Here is a 20,351-nt window from a genome sequence, read left to right on the forward strand (position 1 = left end):
GGATACCCTTTAATGTTGTAGCTAATTTATGTTGCTGTTCTTAAACCAGCTGTCTGGCTAAATTTAAGTGAAACTCAAACTCAGGTTAAGTATTGTGAAAGTGAAAATACAGTGTTGTTCCGTGCACCAGAAAGATGAGCTGATAGCCTTTAAAACTGGTAATTTTGACTGGCCTTGCACTTGCAGTGGTGGGTTTAAATGTTTTATACTCCATTATGTCAACAAATGACTTGTAACTAATTTAGTTTGAGGAAGCTGCTGATTTGGGATTTATGCACTATTGAGAGATGAGGTCTGGCACAGCCAAAGCTCTTCCAAGCACTTTCTCTATAAAGAGTAAAGAAAAACTTTGGTGGGACTGAGGGGAGCAAATGCATGGCCACAGGCAGCTCCTAGAGCCCTTGGAGTGGCTCAGGCACTTGAACTCTGCAGGATAATTTCTGCTTAAACTCTGAAACACTTTTCATTGTATTTACCAGGAAAAACTTGGTATTTGACAGTCCAGGGTTAATCATTAGCGCTTTCATTCAGCAAACAAAGTACATGCATTCGGTATCAATTTCTAGTCTTCAGCAGGACTGTGTAGGGCAGATGGCTTAGCCTGCAGCAAGAGCTTAGGGAAATAAGTTGATTCAAGTAAAAGGAGTTAGGACTTTGGGAAGTGAATGCTTATTCCAAATTATGACCTGAAAATCTGGTTTCTTATGGCCCCTTAGAAGTCTGCTGGAAGGGAGCTTTATTTTTTTATAGTCTGCCCTCTTAAAAATAAGTCAACAGTCACTGAAAGTTAAGAAAAAAACATCTTGATTTCAAGAACATGTGAGGATTTTGCATTTTTTCCACCTATTTTATCTAACATTCTTTCAGTATGATGTTTGGGAGCTGAAATATCACTTACACAATTCCAAGGAATAGGTTCTGAAGAAAACTAATTATACTATTTCCCACAGCAATGCTTAATATGCAAAGATTGCTTCTAAATCTGCTTTCCAGGTCATCCATCTTTTCTTCACACTTCCATTTTGACTTTCAATGAGGTAATTTCACCCTTAAGCTCATTAGTTTCCATAGGAAATGAATTATAAAAAATGCTAAGTGTGCCATATGAGGTTTAACATCAAAGACATTTCTAGACAGACCATGAATATATGTTGAAGCTGTATTTAGTCTCTGTTGGGTATTCTTTTCAGTGCTGCTGAGTTTCACTTGCTTTCATTAGGTAAGTGTTGGCTTAGGACTTACCTTTTCTTTTCCCTTGCAATTCAAATTAATCTTTAATTGTTTAGAATAAAATCTACTGACTGGACTGTTTGAGTCAAATGTGTTTTGTTAGGGCTCATGTGCTGCCCTCCTGAGGGAGAAAAAAAACCCCAACAAAACAGTTCTGAGTAGAAAGAGTTGCAACCAACTGCTCTTAACAAAAAGTTAAGAGTTCTGAAAAGAAACCTCAGTTCATGTTTTGCTACTAAGTTATAAGTGGATTTTTCTTGCTAAATGCTATTCTGAATCTTCCAAGTTAGGATGCATTACCTGGATGTTAAATCTGTTGTTTTCCCTTTGAGCCTCCATTCCCAACCAGTTCAAGTACCTGACAGTAAGAACCTCAGCACACCAGATTCTTGTCAACTTGTATAGTTCCAAGCTTTTATTTTGAAGCTCTCTTTGTACAGTGAAAAAATTTGGAATACCGACATATTTTTGTCCTATTTAGTCTACCTAACACATTGGCTAGGGTTTGACTAGTATATTCCAGAATAATTAATTTAAAAAAAGAATAAAGGTGAATATTACTCACTTTTGTTGAAAAGATTACTTCTCTTTGCTAGCTCCATAATGTTTTTTTTTTTACATTTTTCTCCCATGCAGTTGTGATTGGAATTATTTTTTTCCCCCTCTTCAGTGAGTGTTTGGAGAGCTTATGCATTTTGCTGCTTGGTTACAGAACACAGAATCATGCAGCAAACCCTGCACTGCACAAGGGTAAAACTGAATCCAAGCCCATGCATGAGGGATGAGGTTTTCTGTCATTAAAAGTGGCACCATAGCTCTCCAAAGTAATAATAGCTGTTGGGAACAAAATAAATGCCATAAGTAATACTATTTAAACCTAATCCTAGTCAATATTTACAGCTGAGAGTATTAAAGCACTTTATTCCACCCAGAGCTTTCAGAATTTCTTAACTCTGCACTGTGACTTTTTGGAAGAGTTTACGTAGAAGCTGTTTCTGTTTGTGATCTGGGGTGGGGGGGGGAGGGAAAGAAAATATAAGAACTTTTAAACAGTTGCTTTAGCTGTAAGAGAAGGAAAATATTTTATACATTCTTTGAAGGTACAAAATAAACACAAATACCTTTTCAGCAGTTATTTTTAGTGATCTGCCTAAAAAAAAAAATCCAAAAAACCCCTAATCAAACAAAAAAACTTCAAAAGGCTGGTCAGGAACTGAAGTCTCCCATGGGGTACCTGCAGCACCCACCTGCAGGCACTGGGCTTCAGCATCTTCTGGTGCCAGAAGGCATCACCTTTAAATAATTGGTAAATTAGCCACCTCTGTTCAGAGAATAAGCAGCACTGTTCAGTATTGCATGTTTGTCAGGAGCAGGGCCTCTCTCACCACATCCATGTGTATATATATGTGTGTGTACAGTCCAGGCTGCAGCCAGGGTGTCTGGTGCAGTCCTGTAAGTAATTGCCCATGTGCTGCTGCAGCAGGCACTGATGGATCTGAAAGGAAACACAAACCCCCACAGAAACCTCCTCTGGCAGCAGTTAGACAAACCTGGTGAGCAAAGTCTGGTCTTTGGTTACACAGGTAGTGGAGGAGGTCAGTGTAAACAACCACCTCATCTTCAGTCTCGGAGAAACTGGGAAGGATCTAAAAAGGAGTGTTTGCTTTTCTGCTCTTCTACCACCACTGGGGTACCCCACACACTCTGCTGGTGCTCTGAGGCACAACTCAGGCTTTCAGCAAAACAAATTAAGTGTTGTTACACCATAGAAATGAGTAGTTAAACATGCTTTTATTGAAAAAGCCACTTTTTCCAGCCCTTCAAATATAACTATTGTCAATAATTGAACACAAGTACTTTTCAAAAGTAGATTTTAGTATTTCAAACTTTAGAAATGTAATAAGTAACAGAACAATGTATATGAATTTAATTCAGTGGAAGTTACTGTTAGAGTGCTGAAGACAGAATCTAAGTATTTTTAAAATCATAAATATATTAATCTCTTCCCTTTGAATCAAGTAGCATTAATTTAAAACAACAACAACAAAAAAATACCCACCAAAAAAGAACCAACCAACATGGAGCCAGACTTTGGCACTGAACACAGTCTGGAAATAATAAATGCAGAGACTTGTTTGCTGTTCATGTTTGAGTCAGCTGCTAAAGGGCAAATGTGTTTTTGCTTCCACTGCTACCAGCTGCACGGCTTCTATGTCTAGGTAGACGTGTAAACACACATAGAAAATATAAGGCAAAACCTATAGTCTTGTGTTGCATATCTCAGACATTAATGGTGCAAATGGAAGCTGTAACAGCAGGTGAAATCACAAATATTTCAGTTAACTATTTCAGCAATCAGTCTTAAATGCCTTCACAGAGAAGGATTAAGATAACTGGATGCACACTGCAGCTAATACAGGGGAAGACTTGTGCAGAAGATTTCTTTCTGACACCTGTTTTTTGACGTACTATTGCTTTAAAATTATGTGCTGTCTCAGCTGCAAAATGCAGCTTCAGAGGGAATTGTTTCATTTAAGAAATTCTGAATTGCGGGACAAACATGCAGGAGTCTCTTGCAAAGACAGGAAAATATCACCAGGAGGAAATTAAAATACTGATGGGGTTATTAAAGGCAATAGGACTAGCAGGCTTCCCTTTGGTTCAGTGTTCCATTGAATGCCCTGGATTTGTACTCAGGGAGGCACAGCCACGTAGGGTTAATTTCTAAAGAAAATGAGCACTCAAAGTTTGGCCCACCTTAGTTTTGTCTTTCAAGTCTCGCCTGCTAAAGGAAGGGGAATAGCTCTCTAGTCAATGTGCGTTACCAGCAATAAATAGCTGGTGAATATAGGATCAGAGCAGCTGCAAATATCCAAGTGTTGGATGCTGAAGACTATTCCTAGTATTTCAGTGTTTTTGTACACATGCTCCTGTTGCCATGAGGAGTCATTTAATGTAGTGGACTGAGGTGTTCTAAGCCTATGTAGACCTAACAAAGATAAAGCTACATCAGACTTTAATAGAACAAGCATCTGGTATTGGGTTGCTCAGCTTGTCTGTACACTTCTCTAAAGAGTTAGGAGATGAGATAATCTTGCTCTTTAATATTAGAGTTGCTAATGCTTGGTAAGCTTTGTGCTAGACTGCAGAAGTTATGAAATACTTAAAATGAAGTTTACAGAACTGTATGCAAACATGCATGGTTGAATTCTTACCCTTGGCTTGGCAAGGCTTGGATTGTACAGGCAGAGCTATAAACAGAAGCTAACTCAGAGCTCCCAACAGAAAGACTCAAGTGATGCCACAGGGACAGGGGACTGATTTACATTTCAGATATAAACCACGGTGTGACTGCTTCAGGTGACTTTCATTCCCATCCCAGAAAAGGGGTTTTGCAGTCTGAAGTATCTTTTCAGAGGATGCTTTCTTGTACAAACTACATCCAAGTCGCATGCAGGAGAAGAGAGATGAGGTTAGTGAGCTGAAGGGGAGATGGTATTTGTGCTGTGCTGTGGTTCGTATCCTTGTAATCTCTGTCCCAACATGTGGGAAGCAAAGACTGCTCTCAACAAAGCTGCCACATGTGACTGCCACACTCAACTGCTCGGCACAGCTTCTGCTCTGCTCATGTCCCTGTTCCCTCTGGGTTTGGGAACTGATGTTTCAGTCTTTCCCAGGACATCGCTGGACTGAAGCTTGGCACAGCGTAGGAGCAGCGGGGGTGTCGCAGTTCTGTGAGGGCTCAGTGGTGTTGGCATCTCCACCCGCTGAGCTCTGCTGCTCCCTGGAGGAGCTGGGGGCCTTCCCATGGCCTTTGTATGAAGTGGGGGATTTTGCCCAGAGGGGAAGGCTCGATGTGAAGGGGGCAGAGCTGTTCCTCTCCGCAGTCAGAACCACCATGCTCCGCTCTGGCACGGCCGGAGCATACACAGCATTTTGCTCTGACAGGTGATCTCCACACTGACTAAGGTGTTCTGCCAGGACCAGAGGCTGCTGATCATCCCCTTCTTCAGAAATAACAAAAACTGGTTTATTTTTATCTGTTTCTACCATAAGCTCCTTTGTTTTTGAACCATTGACCAAGTTGATTTTCAGGGGGTTGGAGCTCTCTAGAAGATTTTTTTGGCTTTGGCTGTTAACTGGAGATGCTGCCCCTAGATGTCTTGAGGGATCCAAGGACCTCATATGTTTGCTGTCAGGGGAACTGGCTAAAAATCCAAAATAAGGGTTCCCAAATCTGGATTTCTTCAAATTGCAGGAGGTTAACTTTCTCTGCCTCTGTGCAGACAGAGTGAGGGGATATGAGGCATTACTGGCAGATGAATCAGAGTAAACAGTCTCTGATGCTCCCTCTATCTCAGTGGCTGAGATTACCTTTCTGGTTGGCACACCTTGGGGTCTTGCAGCTGTAGAAAAACCCTGCACAAATAGTACAAAATTAGTAGACGTGCCATGAAAAGCAGCTCTCTCTCGAAACTTTGATCCCAAGAGAACTAAAAGTTAAAATTCCTGGTTATTTTAGAGGCAAGATGGATTCCTTAGCAAAAACCTATGTTATTACCTTAAAAAGGAAGAAACATCCTTTATTAGCTTTGTAACAAGCTGTTGGTTTGATGACTTCAGTCAGTGAGACCCAGATATCCCTGCCACACCTACGGATTCCTTGCAGTGCAATAATAATACATCAATTATAATAAATTCAAGGCATAACCAGGGGAAAAAAAGCACATGTCAGAACACTCAATGAGATAATCTTGTCTGAAGGCATTTCTTAATGCTCTTCTGGACTGGGGATAATTTCTTAACCAGGTGCCAACTGCTGGAAAATACAGCTGCTTAATATTTTAGGAAAGCCTGGCTAAATTACAATATAATTAGGCCACAGAGTTTCCCATACACCAAGGAAGATGGACTGAGATGTGTTTGCACTGCAGGACAGAGAGGTGAGGCACTGGCCAAGGGGAAAACGTGTTCTATCAGTGAACAGTGGGAAATACTGGAGCTGAGACCCCAACACCCTCCCCTCCCTGCAGGACTTACACTGCTGTCAACCAGCTTTGTGAAGGGGCTGTTGGTGCTCCAGCTGCACCATTTTTTCTGTAGCTGTGGTATTGGAGCCAGGAGGTCGTGGAAGGTGCGGGCGCTCCAGGTGCGCTGCCTGGGACAGGGATGCTCCAGCTGCACGTTCCCCTTCTCAGCAGCGTCTGCCCCTGCAGCTGTGGGGTGGGAGCTCAGCCAGTCAGACACAGAGGCCGGGCTTGTGACGCTTCTTTTCAGGTTTTTGTCCTGAAAAGAGTAAATAAAGATCGTTTATAGGCATCTTTCATCAAAACATTTTTAAAACGCTTTGAAAACAGACTGTTAGTGAGAAACTGATTCAGTCGTTCTCAAAGGACTCAGGAATGCAACTTCTCCTCGTTGTTCTTCCAGTGAGCTGCCTGAAGCTCGCTGGCTTCCCTGGAGGAAACTTTTACCTTGCTCCCCCAGTTTCAGGTTTAAAGCTGAAGTGGGAAATTTCAAGATAAGATATAGTCCTACAACCTTCACTAAATATATGAAATATCTACAGCTTAATTTTACTGGAAGTATTTGACAGATCAGAGTCATAAACTTCCCTGTGTAAAACAGAATTCTTACACTCTGCTTGGCTCTTGGAAGGCTCCAGGTGTGTCTGTCTGGGGAAATAAAACTTAGAGGGGGATGGAGCCTACTGAAAGAAATCCAGAAGCAAGCAAGAAGAGAATCAGAAGTCTCAAAAATGCACAGTTTGGGAGAAGAGACTGAAGTAAGTGGTGCTCTTTATCCTATGTTAGGGAAGAATTAAAAATAATGAAAAATAAAGAGAAAGGAAATAATCTGTTCTCAGTGTCTGCACTGAATAGAACAAGAAGCAGAAGAACTGGATTGGAGCCAAGGAGATTTGCATTTCACATAAAAAATGCTCTTCAGGTGGACAACATGCTTTAGGAGTAGAACAGGACATCCCATCAGCTGTAAAATTGGCATCATCAGGAGGTGAGACTACATTAAACTGCTGTCACCAGCCCTGTGAATGAGCAGAGTTGATCAGACATGGGAATGAATTATAGACAAACATCTCTTCCATACTTTGTAAGTTCTGATGTTGCATTTGAAATCACAATTTTTGTCCTTAATATTGATATAAGCTTAGAGCCAGGAAAGTTCAAGAATTCCTGACATTCCTATGAATCTCCTTTCATTCTTACTAATACTTCACCTGTTATTTAGGCCTCCTGTTACACAACTCTATACATATTTTTAATTTTCAGCTGTGTGAATATGGTTGTCATGAGAAGAATGCAAAATCCATATTCTCAAAGTTTACACAGTCCTTAAAGAGTGTCTGAAATAAATCCCACAGTGTCCTGGATTTTAAAATCCTGAGAAACCAGAAACACGTAATTTGTTATTTCTGAGAATCTGAATCTCCCAAGTTTCTGCAAATCAAAGAAACTATTTAGTGAATGTGTCATATTGGAAATGGATGGGCAGAAAGGCAAGAAATTAGCACTAGATCAGAAAAAGAAACTCAGTAGGAAGCTAGGAGAGGCATCAGGCTCTGGATAAGTTGGTTTCAATATTAAGCTCCTAGTCTAAGATTTTATTAAAGGGACAATCTTTATTGATAAATTTTTAAGCCAGCTGTCTTCTCCTTAGTGGCCCCTTCAGGCTGTCTTAGGATTTATTATTCTAATATTATTATAAATACCTCCAAACTGATGTAAAAATTAGCCACCACTTTTGAGATAGATACACTGGAAGTAACTGTGAAGATGAACAATGTATTTTCTAGACTTTTGAAAATGTTTTGGCAATAAATGTTTGTTAAACTTCCATGATCATGCTCTTTACTCAAACCTTTGCATCTGAAACTTGCAGTGTCTGATCAGAAATCAGAGATCATAGTCATAAGTCAGCCAAAGGGTGAATGATGCCTTAAACCAAAGGGGATTTAGAAAGCCATGACTACTGGAGGACACCTGGAATCTCCCCAGAAGCCATCCCACCCTCTGTTTCCTCACGCCAGTCACAAACACAGGGGATTTTTTGCTCTTCCCTCATAACACAGGACTGGTGTCTTCAAATAGGTTTGAAAAGCACAGAGCAAAAGCCAGTTAATCACTGGCTCAGGCCCAGCTGAGCTGAGGCTCACACTTGGTGGGCAGCACAGGACCAAGCAGCCAGACACAGTTTCTCAGGGAAAAGGTCAAGATAATTTTCTTAATGAAAGCTCCGTATAATTTCACAAATTCTAGTCAAGCATTTTGCGTGAGGTGAGTCTGCTGGCATTATTTACTGTACTGTGAAGGCCCAGGATTTCACACATGTTTTCACAAGGGGATAACTGCTTAGCTCCTGCCAAGGAATGGGCTGTGCTCCAGCAGATATCTCATCCCACTGCCTAGTGCTGGGCCACAAAGCCATGCACCAACATCCTCTGGGAGGCCTGGAGGCTGGCTGGCCAGCAGCATTTCACACCCTAAAAATACACACCTAAAAATTCAACTGTAAACACGTCTAACATCCAGGAGCCCTCAGTATAAAGTGGCCTGGTGAGAGCCCGTTTGAGTGCAGGTTTGTAATTAGTCTGCTGTGCTCAATTTCCACAGCCCTGGAGAGGATGGTCTTCAGCTGAGGGGAAAGGCCCAGGGCTTTTAAAAAGGCCCTGCCATGCTTCCAGCCTTGGTTCCTTGAGGAATTTGGTTGGGAGTATTGTCTCACTTGTGTGCTGCATGGCCATCACTGAGGAGATGCTTTCTGACTTAATGATGTGTTAAATTCTTTGGGTTACTTTCACTGCTTTAACACTCTTTTATTTTTTTATGTATAAATGCCCTCTGAGGATTGTTTGCAGAATAATAGAAATGGGGTGAGTGTGTGTATTTGTTCCTTCTGGCTAAAGTGGGGAAAAGGGGCAGGACAATGCTTTTCCCTGCTGCCTAGAAGCTGGATGTGCGTGGGGCTGCCACCAGGTGAAGCTCTCTGCTCTGGAAAGGACTGGGGAGTGCAGGTGTTTGTTCAAGGGTGCCCATCTGGCTACAGCTCCCAGTGCCCTGCTCCACAGAAGGTCACGTTCAGGCAAGGGAAGGCTCCAGAGCTGTTTTCCCTTCTTTCCCTCTTTCTGTTCATCAGGGTGGCCAGCTGGAGGCAAAGCTCAGCACGTGTCTTACACCAGTGTAGGAAAATCCTGACCGGCCTGGCCTCCTGGCTAATTTCCTAATCAAGTGCAGGGATACAGAATGCTTTTGTTTTGTAAACTGTGACAGAAGTATTGCACAGCCTGTCCTGGGCATGTGAGTTCCTTGTGCTGGTTGTTTATCCTCTTGTGGGAAAAAGAGACAGGGCACTGGAGAAGAGAGTATTGACCTGGCAAAGGCTTTAGCAGACACTTGCAATGAATGTGCTCTGTCTGCACTCACTCGAGGTTGAAGAGGTGACAGCCAGATCTGAGGCTTCTGAGCCATCATCTGTTTCTAAGCAAATAAAGGACCAGGAGTCCAGGGGGAAAAGCTAAAATAAGAGAGAACCTGCTGAATCAATTCAGGTTTCTGTCTATGAATTTGTGAGGGCCTCAGTGCTTTCACTTGAAGTATTTGATTTTTTTTGGAGCCTAAGCTGTTAATTTTCACATCAGCTTGGTGAGACACTTTCTGAGGAGCTGAGAAACTTCCCTGATCACTTGGAGTGGTGGGCAGGAGTAGGTCTGACTCTCAGGTCCTTCAGTTGCTACAGGTGGTAATTTTAATGAACATCAGCTTTGCCAATTAACATTTCTGCAGGTTGGTCCTACTGTCTGCTGGCAAACATCTCCATTATTTGCTAGTAGGGTTCTGCATTTGCTCTTCCCAAAGCTGGGAAGATACTGGCTCAGGGGATCACAGTCCACATCATTTGATGGCAGCTCAGCTTGAGGGGTAGGAGAACTGCCTGGTTCAGTCCCTGCCTTTCTAGAAAGTGGCCATTAGGCAAAAATGGACAGGTATGACAAGTGCTGTCCAGGAGGGACATCCTGCAGCCTGCTAGAAATGCTGGGGAATGTACCTGTATCCTGTAGGTGGTAAAGCTCAGCCCACTGGTCCCAGGTCCAGCAGAAATGATAAACACTTCATCACTCCCAGTCTCAGTGGTCACCGCAGAGATGGAGGAGGGCACATCGGGGTCAGTGTCCTGAGGAGACCGTTCTGTGCTGCCTCTGCAGGAAGTGACTGAGAAAGGAAGAAAATCAATAAAGACTGCTTGCAAGAGTCCAAAACATCTGTTTCCAACTCCTCCCTCCCTCACCAGACAATCTAGAACAGCCTTTAGCTGGCTGTTGCACCAGCCAGAACAAAATTCAAGTCAACAGTTTTCTCTCCTGAAACTGCAAGCTTTTAAAGACAAAAGAGGAGAGGAGAAACACCCTTGGGTCTGCTTTCTAATAAAAACAGACATGAACTGAAATTCCTTGTGTTAAACACATGAGGTTGTGCTGCAGATCAGAAACTTGCAAACTTGCTCAACTCATTATTTATTTTTATTTACTCAAACCTGCTAATATTGGGAGCTGTAGTTTTTGGTTAAACCCCAGTGAATCTGCTCGTACAGGCAGCCTGATGCTCCAGGGACTGCCATGGAGGGGGATGTATGTCTGCATGTGTCCCCAAGGCCTGTCATCTGGTCCAGGCAAGGAGGACTCTGGCCACAACCTCCTCCAGAAGGAGACGGGAAGCGGTCATGGCTGGGAGTACAGAATTAGCTTTTTGTGGAGATACTCTTGTGAGAGCTGAGTGTGTAGCAGCTCATGGTTCACTGGGAAACTGATGGTGTGTCACAACACAGCACAAAGCTCCTCCCTGCTGGCCTCCACTAACCAAAAGGGGCACTGGGACGGTTCATGTGTTGTGACTCAAAATTGCAGCAAGTGACATTCTCTGCAGCTTGGCTGGGATGCTTTTTCCTGGAAGTTCACTGTGAGGTAAATGTCACGCAAAGCACCTCCATCCCTACAGACCCACAGAAACAGGGAGCTCTGGGAGCTGGAGTTGGCCAAAGACAATCTGAGCATTATAAAACCCATCCTTTCTGGACCAATTTAGGCCCAGGGCAGGTGAAACTCTTCCCCAGTTTATGGGTCTGTGTAAGTTGTTTGTAGCAGCCTGAACCCAACACATTTGCTCTGCTAACCCAGTGTCTCAGCAATGCCATGTGCTGTGACAGCTTGTGTTGGCAGCGCGCTGGAGCTGTGCTTGTGCGAGCTCCTTGCCAGGGGAATTACCCTACCAGGGAGGGGGGAGCAGCAAGGGACAGTCCCCACAACAAAGGCTTTCTGCTGTGGAGTAGCTCTCCAGCTGTGCATGGGCGAGCCAGTGACGAGGGCTGCGGGGAAGAAAGGCTCTGATGACCTGGCTCGGGGTGCCCTGACCCGCTGCGGCCCATGGCCCGCGCTTACCCGCCTGCTCCCGGCTCACAGAGTGGTTGTTGTTTTCATTCTCCCGGCTTGGCACCACCAGCTGGAGCTCATTGATATCGACAGTGGAGTTCTGGATCCTGTTCTACAACTCAGAACATGCCCCAGTAAACATCGTCAGATAAACAGTGCAACAGCCAATATGAAAGAGAGAAACAGAAATTGCTGAAGCCAGTAGCACTAACCTCCTGGTCACTGCATGCGTTGGATGAGCTCCTTTTGGGGCACGTTCTCTGCCTGAAAAGGAGAGACAGCAACAACAACAACAAGCCCTCGAGTGAGTTAAAGATCCACAGCAGGAAAGTTCTCGGCCCTGCTCATCCTGCGAGGGGAACCCAGCAGGTTATAAGCATCCAAAATACTTGCCAAGACTCAAGGCAGCAAGGCCTGTAAACAAGGGGAGAAAATTATATGCTCATGTGCTGGAAAGTCAGCTGAAGAAGAGAACCTGTCATCTTCTTCCTCTGCTCACTGCAAAAGCAGGAACAGACCTCAAACCTCTGCCAAGTCCCACCAGGCTCCCCCCTGACAGCTGCTCTTTCACATCAGTAACTGAATAGCAGGACTGAGATCCTTCAGTCTGGGCAGTGACACCCTTCTTATCCTGCTAGACAGAATATTTCATCTGCATAGCTAATCCTGCATACTGGGTTAAATTTAGCAAGCAGAGAGCATCAGATGCTGTTCATTTGTGTGACTTTCACTAAAAGGCAGTGCTGTGGCAGATGATGATGGGATGAACGTGCCTCTTGGCTGAAGGGAGACACATGCATGTTCTTAGCCATTTTTTCCACATTTTTACTAAAATTGAGATTACAATCTTTTGGATGAGTAAGACTTAAAGACATCACAAAGAAAGGCTGGCACTGGTGGACCTGATAATGACTGAAACAAGAGTAGTCTGTGCCCAATGGCTCTCCAGGGGACAGTGCAGACACAGGGGAGCATTAGGCACTGACTGATGGGATGCAACCCAGGTTATTGCAAAGGCAAATTCTCACCCCCAGGTGATGGATGGGCAGCAGGCAGTGACTGGCGGGGCAGCTTGGGTGGGGAGAGTTGGCAACACTGAAGGCTTGGTAGAGTCACTGTACACTCAAGGGTTGGGAGGCTATGCAGACATAAAGTGCAGCTGCAATTCATGGGTTGCAACCATACAGTGAAAGTTTGACTGCATGGGACAGGATTAAAATTAAATAAGATGGACGTATCTGTTGTTCTTGGGGCTTGGGAAAGAAAATAAAAAATCCCCCATTACTCGAGCCAGGCTTCATGGCCAAAAGTAATTAGAATTATTGGCCAACTAACAACTGAAGCTTTCATTCCCTCCCCAAGTAGAAAACAAAAGCTGCAGTGTGGCAGAGACTTGGAGTTTCCCCAGAGAGCTTTGCCCTGCTCAATGCAATGAGCCTGAGCAGATACTGCTGATGACTTGGTGCACTGGAGTGGCAGTGGGTGCCAAGCCCATCCCAGGCCATTTCTACTCCTGGCAAGGCAGAGCCTGCTACTTTTAGCTAAGCAAGAGCAGCAGATAGAAATGGAAAAAAAAAAAATCAACAGCTGAACCTGGTACCAGAGGAATAAAAAAAGTATGAAGAGAAAGTTTATGAAGCAAGTTTACAAGGCCAAGAGCTTCCAGGTTCCTCTTGGCATCCTCTGCAGTGCCCAGTCCAGGCAGGACACTGTCCCTGTGCCTCGGTGGGCTGGTCCCAGCTCTGAGTGTGCTGCACTGGTAAAGCAGCATCATTTCCCCCTCAGCCCACCCTGTGCCACCCTGACATTTTCTGCAGAGAGGACAGACTGTGGCTAACACACATTTGACACCTCATTTCAAGCCTCTATTTAGGACAAGAAGCATAAAATAGAGCTTGATGGGCTCAATCTAAAAGAAGTTTAATGCTTAGTGCTTAATGGCCTCAGCAGTCTTATTCTGAGCTACATTAAAAACCCACAGCTGTGAGTTGTAGGCAAGATCCAACCAGTGCCAGTGGTTCTGGGGCCAGAGACCAATACCCTTGCAGCAGTTACCACAGTAGAGAGGGAGAAGAGGCTCTTTCAGTGCAACACAGGTGAGGTAACTCAGCACAGGTCATGGCATCCCTTCCACCTGGTCTCACTTAAATGCTCTAAGTCTGATAAAAAATAGAGCAGTGCAATCAAGGCCTCCCAGGAAAAGCATGCAGGGAATACAGGAGGCTGGGGTAGTAAACACCCTGTCAAGAGCCTGAAGGAGTAGGGCTAGTCTATTTACATTCAGTCAATAGCTGGCTGAGGTATAGATATCTTTTTTAAAAACAAACAAAAAAAAAAAAGAATTGTAGAGCAATTAAGAGGCATAAATGGCAGTGTTAAAAGAAGCAAGCCCAATCCTGTGCCATAGAGACCCCTGTAGGATGTATTCCCAGTGACCAGAACACACAAACACTGGTGTGGGGGGCTGAAGCCCTGTGAACTGTTTTTTCTGTTGGTCAGCAAGAGCAGAACATTATTTTGTAAACATCTAACAAGCAAAAAGCCAAACTGTGACTGTGAGCAGCATGGCTTGACTTTCTAAACAGGCTTTGCAGAGGAAACCTCAGCCAGTGCAGCCTCAGATTGCCGGTGCACTTTTTGGGTTGAAAAATACTCTGCTTCATGGATCGTTACAGTGAAATTAAATAGGGGTATTGGAGCAAGAACAGCCTACTCAACATGTGTATCAGCCCAGACTGCTGCCATAGCAAAGGGAGCCTGTTTCTGTCTCTTTTGAAGATTGGCAAGGGTATAAAAATAAAGTATTTGGTATCTGGAAGACATTTTCCACCAGAGATTTTCCTTTAGAGCTAGCAAAAAATTGTGGTCTAAATTAGTGCTCTGTGAGCTCTTTAAAAACAAAAAGGTTAGTTAAATGTAGTACATGCAAATTTAACTCTTACAGCTACAAAAAGCTCAGACCCTGAAAGCAGGAATTTCTATACATACAGCAACAGAAATGGTATTTAAGTTTCATCACTGTGCCCATGTTCTCTGGTGCCCACTGTGATTGGCCTGCATTTCGTGTTTATTCAGCCAGAGCTAAAATGCAGCCTCCATCAGGACAAGGAAAACCAAGCTGCTCTGCCAAACCAGCCCCAGAGGTGAGGGGTGTCTGGGCAATCCTGACACTCTGGGGTTGGAGGATGAGGCAGGGGATGCAGAAGGGAGAAGCCAGAGCAGCTGCTTGATGGCTCTGGGGAATGAACACTCCTGACAGTACCCAGCCACCAGAGTGGAGCCCTGCAAGGGGCACTGTTTGTTTCAGTTCACCTGATGTTTTCATGGAAGTCAAATAATTTGAAAAACGGCGTTTATTTTGTCAAAAACCTGGGGAGAATGGGCTCTGTTTTGAATTTGTTGGAAGGGAGAGAGATAAATCACTGTTTCTACAAAAATGTTTTCACTAGGGAGTTAGAAAAATGCAAACATATGCTGGGGGGCGGAGAAGTGTTCCTTGGATAGATATAGAGAAAAGAAATATATAAAAGAAAAGCAATTGACTGGAGAGGCATGCTTGTGTAACTGTTAGCATTTAACCAGTTAGCATCAGGACCTGGAAAGCCACAACCCCGCCTGACCATCAGCTCATTTGACTGGATTGTTTTGGATTGCATTTGGGAACAATGAGAGCTACTGCAGCATGGCTCTGGGCTCTTCCCCAGCATCAAAGGGATGTGCAGATGCCTTCTTAACACACTGAATGCATTGGATTTAGAATTTCTGCACAGTCTCTTGGATAAAATACGCTACAGATGGAAAAATATTTTTAAATCTTAATTCTATGTGGTAATACTTCAGTTATTATTTACTTTTCTGCAGAGTGCTAGTGATGGTTAGTTAGAGCCAAACTGTGGGATCTCTGTGAAAAGATGCAGTGAGTGTCAGCTCAGCCAGCTCAGGAGAGTCAGGAAAGGATGATTTTGTCCATGAGCCAAAGCTGAGGTTCAAAGGCACCACTGCCATTGAAACAAAAAATGCCCAGAAAAGTCCTGACTGTTCAGGTATTTCTGTAGGAAAAAGAAAATAAATTTGAGGTAAAGGAGCTGTAGAAGTAGGAAAGAAACCTGAGGAGCTTAGGGCAGGAGCAGTGAGGGGCATTGACTTCCTCTGTACCCACTCTACCACATTTGGAGGACAGCAGGAGTTAGCAGAGCAAAGGGAAGGTAACTCTTCTCTGGAAATGTAACTCTTTTCTGTTCGTTTCCCTATGGATAATATCACATGCTTCTAAGGCTCTGGCATCACCTTACCTGCAGACTATGCAGAGGGCAGAGAGCAAAGCAAGAGCAAAGACAACAATCCCGGTTACAATTGCCAGCATCATCATGTTTTCCTTCCTCTCCTGCCTCACAGCATCCACAGTGCTGGGGTCGGTGATGTTCCTGTACTCGAACAGCATCGCAAAGCCTCGGCCCCGGTCCGTGGTGGTGATCAGCTCCATGATAACCTCAACCATTTCCAGAGATGAACCAAAGACCATGGTCTTGTTCACAGGGGAATTTGGGCCGCAGAAGCGAGATGAAAATGTGATGAGATCGGAAACGTATAATACATCATGGGGACAGACATCCACTGCTGACTGAGGGCTGGAGGAGATTTCCATGGGCAATGCTGTTGAGGGAAGTGTCCAGCTCTCTGCTATGACTTCATCTCTCTCACTAGCAGCTAGGTGAGCAAGCAACATCTTCCTTTCCAAATCCTCTCCTGTTTCCAGGCCGCTGGTATTTTGCCTCTGCATTGAGGCACTACCAGCCACAGGGAATGGCAGCTCCTCTGGCTGAGCCTTGGTAATTGCTTTGGGTTCCTTCATCTGCTTCCACTGGTTTTCTTCAGATGCTTGTTTGGCTTCATTTTTTTTTGAGATGGTTCCTGGAAGTTCATCCAGATGACCAGCAAGGTCCTTTGACTGGTCTCTGGTGCTGCTCAGATTCTGAGCCACCTTCGATGTCGAGGTCTGGAGAGAGGGTTTTGTGGTGTGGACAGCAAAGTCCAGGTTTTCCTCAGGAGAAGGCATGTCCTTATTTTCTGTTGTAGCAGGGGCTGAAAAGCCGTCCCAGGGGGTTGGAGTTTCACTAGAGCCCTCAAAAATGTCAAAGTCAAATATTTCCAAGATGAGATGGGTTCTCATGGGAATGAAAAACTGCCAGACGCAGTGTGTCCCTGGGTAGTAGTTGTTTGGAAAACCTGGTGACAAAATCAGGCCTCTTTCCATTGATTCCACCACTGCACCACAGGAGTAATACACCTGGGAAACAAAACAAAGAATCTTACATCTTGCCATAGATTATACCCAGGATGCAGTCTGCCAGACCAATGGAAGTTCCAGCTCTTTTCTCTCCCTTCAGAGACTGGTTTAAGATACCCTCAAGACAGGGAAATTCACTAAGCTTGTGCAAGTCTTAGCTCCTACTTTTGTGGAGCATCAATCTAATATAAGCAACTCTTAGAGACTACGGAAATGTATATTGGATAGTCAACCTCCAAGAGAAATATAACCCACATAATTAATTCACATAAATCTCACTTCCTACTACCGATAATTTGTGCTGTTGGCAAACACACAACTTTTTGACCACACAAATGTGTTGCCCTAAACAGTTAGTTGTGTGAGAAAAATCTTAAGAAGCTAAAGGGGAAATGTGTCACAGCATTTAAAATTCTGTGTTATTTTCATTACAAAAACATTTTCATGTAAAAAAGAACCTTTGCATTGATGATCACCCATGATTCATCCAACCAACTCATCTTCTGTTTCAAGGACATCCAACCTTATTTACTTCAGTAAAATGTAGCTGCTTTTGATTGGGCAAATTGTCTCTTTTTCAAGAGCAAAGCCTCTCAGAATAGTAACAGCAGATAACAGCTCTCACCAGTAAACCAGCAACCAACATGCATTTTACATAACACAGTGACAGTTCCATGTAAATCTGCTATTTCTCCTTCTCCACAAATAGCCTCCAGCCTCCAAGGAGGAAGGAAGTCCATAAATGGTGGCACTAACCACCATTCTGTGCTTTTCTAAAGGCGCATGAGGCTGCTTTTCCACATCATATTGACAACTACCTTCTCCCAAAGCCACTCTCAGAGGCTTTTTTTCAAGATTCTTTCATAAATTTGCAGAGCACAGAGCCCAGTCTGTGCCTTAGGCAATTGTTTTTGAAAAGGAAAAGAAAAGAAAAAAAAAACCAGAAGTGCTTAGGTCACAAGCCTGGTCTAGGAGCATGGGTTTATGAGCATTAATTGGAAAAGAAAGGGAATGCTTTGGGTTTGGTGTGGTTTTTTATTGGAAATGATTAGTTGCCTTGGTCTGTTATCTATTTAAACACAAAGGAACTTGGCAGTAGAACAAACGAAGCTTATGAAGTCCATATAAAGCCACAAAGATCAAAATACTCCAGATTTTTTTTCTCTTGGTCCCTCCCCTTGGCTCATATTGAAATGGAAAGGAAAAAAATGCAATGCCAAATGTTAAAAGCTCCTAAATAGAAACAAAAAGCCAGACCTGCTCTACGAGGCACAGCCTTTGTTTTCCAGCAGGTGCTGCTCATATTCTGGGGGATTTCAGGGTGGATGCAGGATGGCCACAGAAAAGGACCAAAACAGTAACGTGGGTGGAAACTGTGCTCTGTATTCAACTTGGAATCCAATATTTGACTTGTAAAAGTGTCATCTAAATCAAAGCTTATGTTAATTATAGTGGAATAAACTACAGGCTGCTCATTTAAGGCACCTGGCCTGGATTATGGCTGGAAGTCTCAAGTGGAAAAGAAACCACATTCATTGCCACACACATATTATTCTCTGTCTAATGCCTTAGGAGTCCCATATGTAAAACCAAAACATATTAATAGAAATTTACTGATCTTTTCTCCAGGAGGCAAAATGTTCAGCTCAGTCTGCATTAGTTAATTCATGGTAAAAATCCAGGGGAAACAAGCAAAACTTTATGTCAATTTAAGAGGCTACAGGTCATAACAGTTAGAGCCATTTACTAATTCACATCAGAATTATAGATACAGTTGTTTCCACTTAGATTTTACTGAAAACTTGCTGCTTTCCAGTTAATATGCTCCTCTTTCCTCAGGGAGAGGATGGCTCCTACACTTGGAAGAATACTTCTCTTGTATTCCTTCCCTTCATCCCAGCATATCAGTGCAGTCTTGCCTTTGTTCCACACTAATCTTCTGAGCTCACTTTTAAACAAGTATTTGCATAGCAAGAAACAGTAAACACCACCTAACTCTTGCACTAAAATATGTGCCCAGTTTAGGAGGCAGAATGTGCACCAGAACTGCTGCTCTCACAGGGTGGCACTCCTGGATGTGGGAGGATCACAGATTGGCTCAAGCCTTCTTAAATTAGCAGTGATTGAGGGTTGAGATTTTGTTTTGAGGAATATGTGAACTGATCCAGTTGCCTTTTTTCAGACACTGAGAAGGCGCTTGGAGGCGTTCACAGCCCCTCCTCTACTACCAGGAGACTTTGTTAACACCCCAGAGCTGCAGCCACCAGATCAGAGGGTCCTGTGGGATTCAGCAGCAGAGTGCTGAATGGGGAAGTGCATCCCCCCAAATCCCTCGCCCCCACCCTCAGGATAAGCTCCTTTTCCTGCCTTCATTTTCACTCAGATCTGTCAAACTGTCAGCATTTGAGGAAGAATATCTTGCACATTCTGTGTACATCCAAGGAGTCTCAGATGCAAGGTGCCTCTTGAGCCACCAGCTGGCTACAATAAAAACCCCGAGAGCTGCCTTGCACCCCCAAATCTGGGCAGAGGGGGAAGTGCAATGTGAGAATTCCAGAAATATGGCTGAAAGGTTGTGGCAGTGGGGGAATTGTTAATGTATTATGGCTTGTGAGACCAAAAAGATTCAAGACTTGCTCTGAGATCAGGGGAAAAAAACCCACAAGGGACAGGAAATGCAAGATGGATCTGAGGGAAGGGGAGGGGGAAGGATTTCTGATTAGTTTATAATCCCCAACTGAATGAATGACAAAATGGTTTTGTTCATTTGAATCACCCATTATGAACCCTGAGTTTTGCCAATTAGACACAGATGTTCCCTCTGCAGCAAGCTACAGACTTGTGGGCTTTTGACAGATGCATGCAAAAATACTGGCACGTTTTTAATCTTTGCAAATGAAAGGTTGTTATCTTTTCAAAAACAACACTTGATATATGCCCACACCAATTAGGTGAATTATGAGCAGAGAGAACCAGATTACCAGTCCTGTTTGTCTGCTTTCCAGTACCTTCCTCTCTGGCCAGAGATTCCAAATGTTTCCAACAGTCATGTTGAGCTGAATCTCCAGTCCATCGTGGTCAGACAAATCCTGCTTTCTGCATTGGGGTAACTGGGGAACTGCATTTGGTATGTTTAGAAATAAATCTCAGCTACTGCTGCTCAGCCATAGACACAATGGTTGGCTATTTCAGAACATGCCAAGATGTTGCATTTCCCCCTTTGACACTACACAGCTCACTCAAAAGCTTAAATCCTGTGCCATTACTAAAAAATGCCCCATTGTCATGCACTTACCTCCTCCTGTGCTGGTGTTTGGACTGAGAAGTTAATATTGACATCAGCTTTGAGCTATTTAAGATACACATGTGTGAGGAGTTATCAGGCCTCTGCAC

At 43.7% G+C, this 20,351-nt stretch overlaps 1 protein-coding gene across 1 annotated transcript in view; it reads right to left on the bottom strand.

The window, feature by feature from the left end:
• Positions 1-3,002: 3,002 nt before the first annotated feature.
• Positions 3,003-20,351, bottom strand: part of LOC128816496 (uncharacterized) — a 32,037-nt gene continuing 14,688 nt past the window's right edge. The window contains exons 2-8 of the mRNA XM_053994159.1: positions 15,964-16,958; positions 11,884-11,935; positions 11,681-11,783; positions 10,294-10,457; positions 6,271-6,516; positions 5,605-5,649; positions 3,003-5,508 (exon numbers count right to left, since the gene is read on the bottom strand). Of these exons, the coding sequence (XP_053850134.1) occupies positions 4,894-5,508; positions 5,605-5,649; positions 6,271-6,516; positions 10,294-10,457; positions 11,681-11,783; positions 11,884-11,935; positions 15,964-16,958 (2,220 nt within the window). The 3' untranslated portion in view covers positions 3,003-4,893. The remainder of the gene's footprint in view (positions 5,509-5,604; positions 5,650-6,270; positions 6,517-10,293; positions 10,458-11,680; positions 11,784-11,883; positions 11,936-15,963; positions 16,959-20,351) is intronic.

This window comes from Vidua macroura, chromosome 18, assembly GCF_024509145.1.
Source record: "Vidua macroura isolate BioBank_ID:100142 chromosome 18, ASM2450914v1, whole genome shotgun sequence".
Lineage (NCBI taxonomy): Eukaryota > Metazoa > Chordata > Aves > Passeriformes > Viduidae > Vidua > Vidua macroura.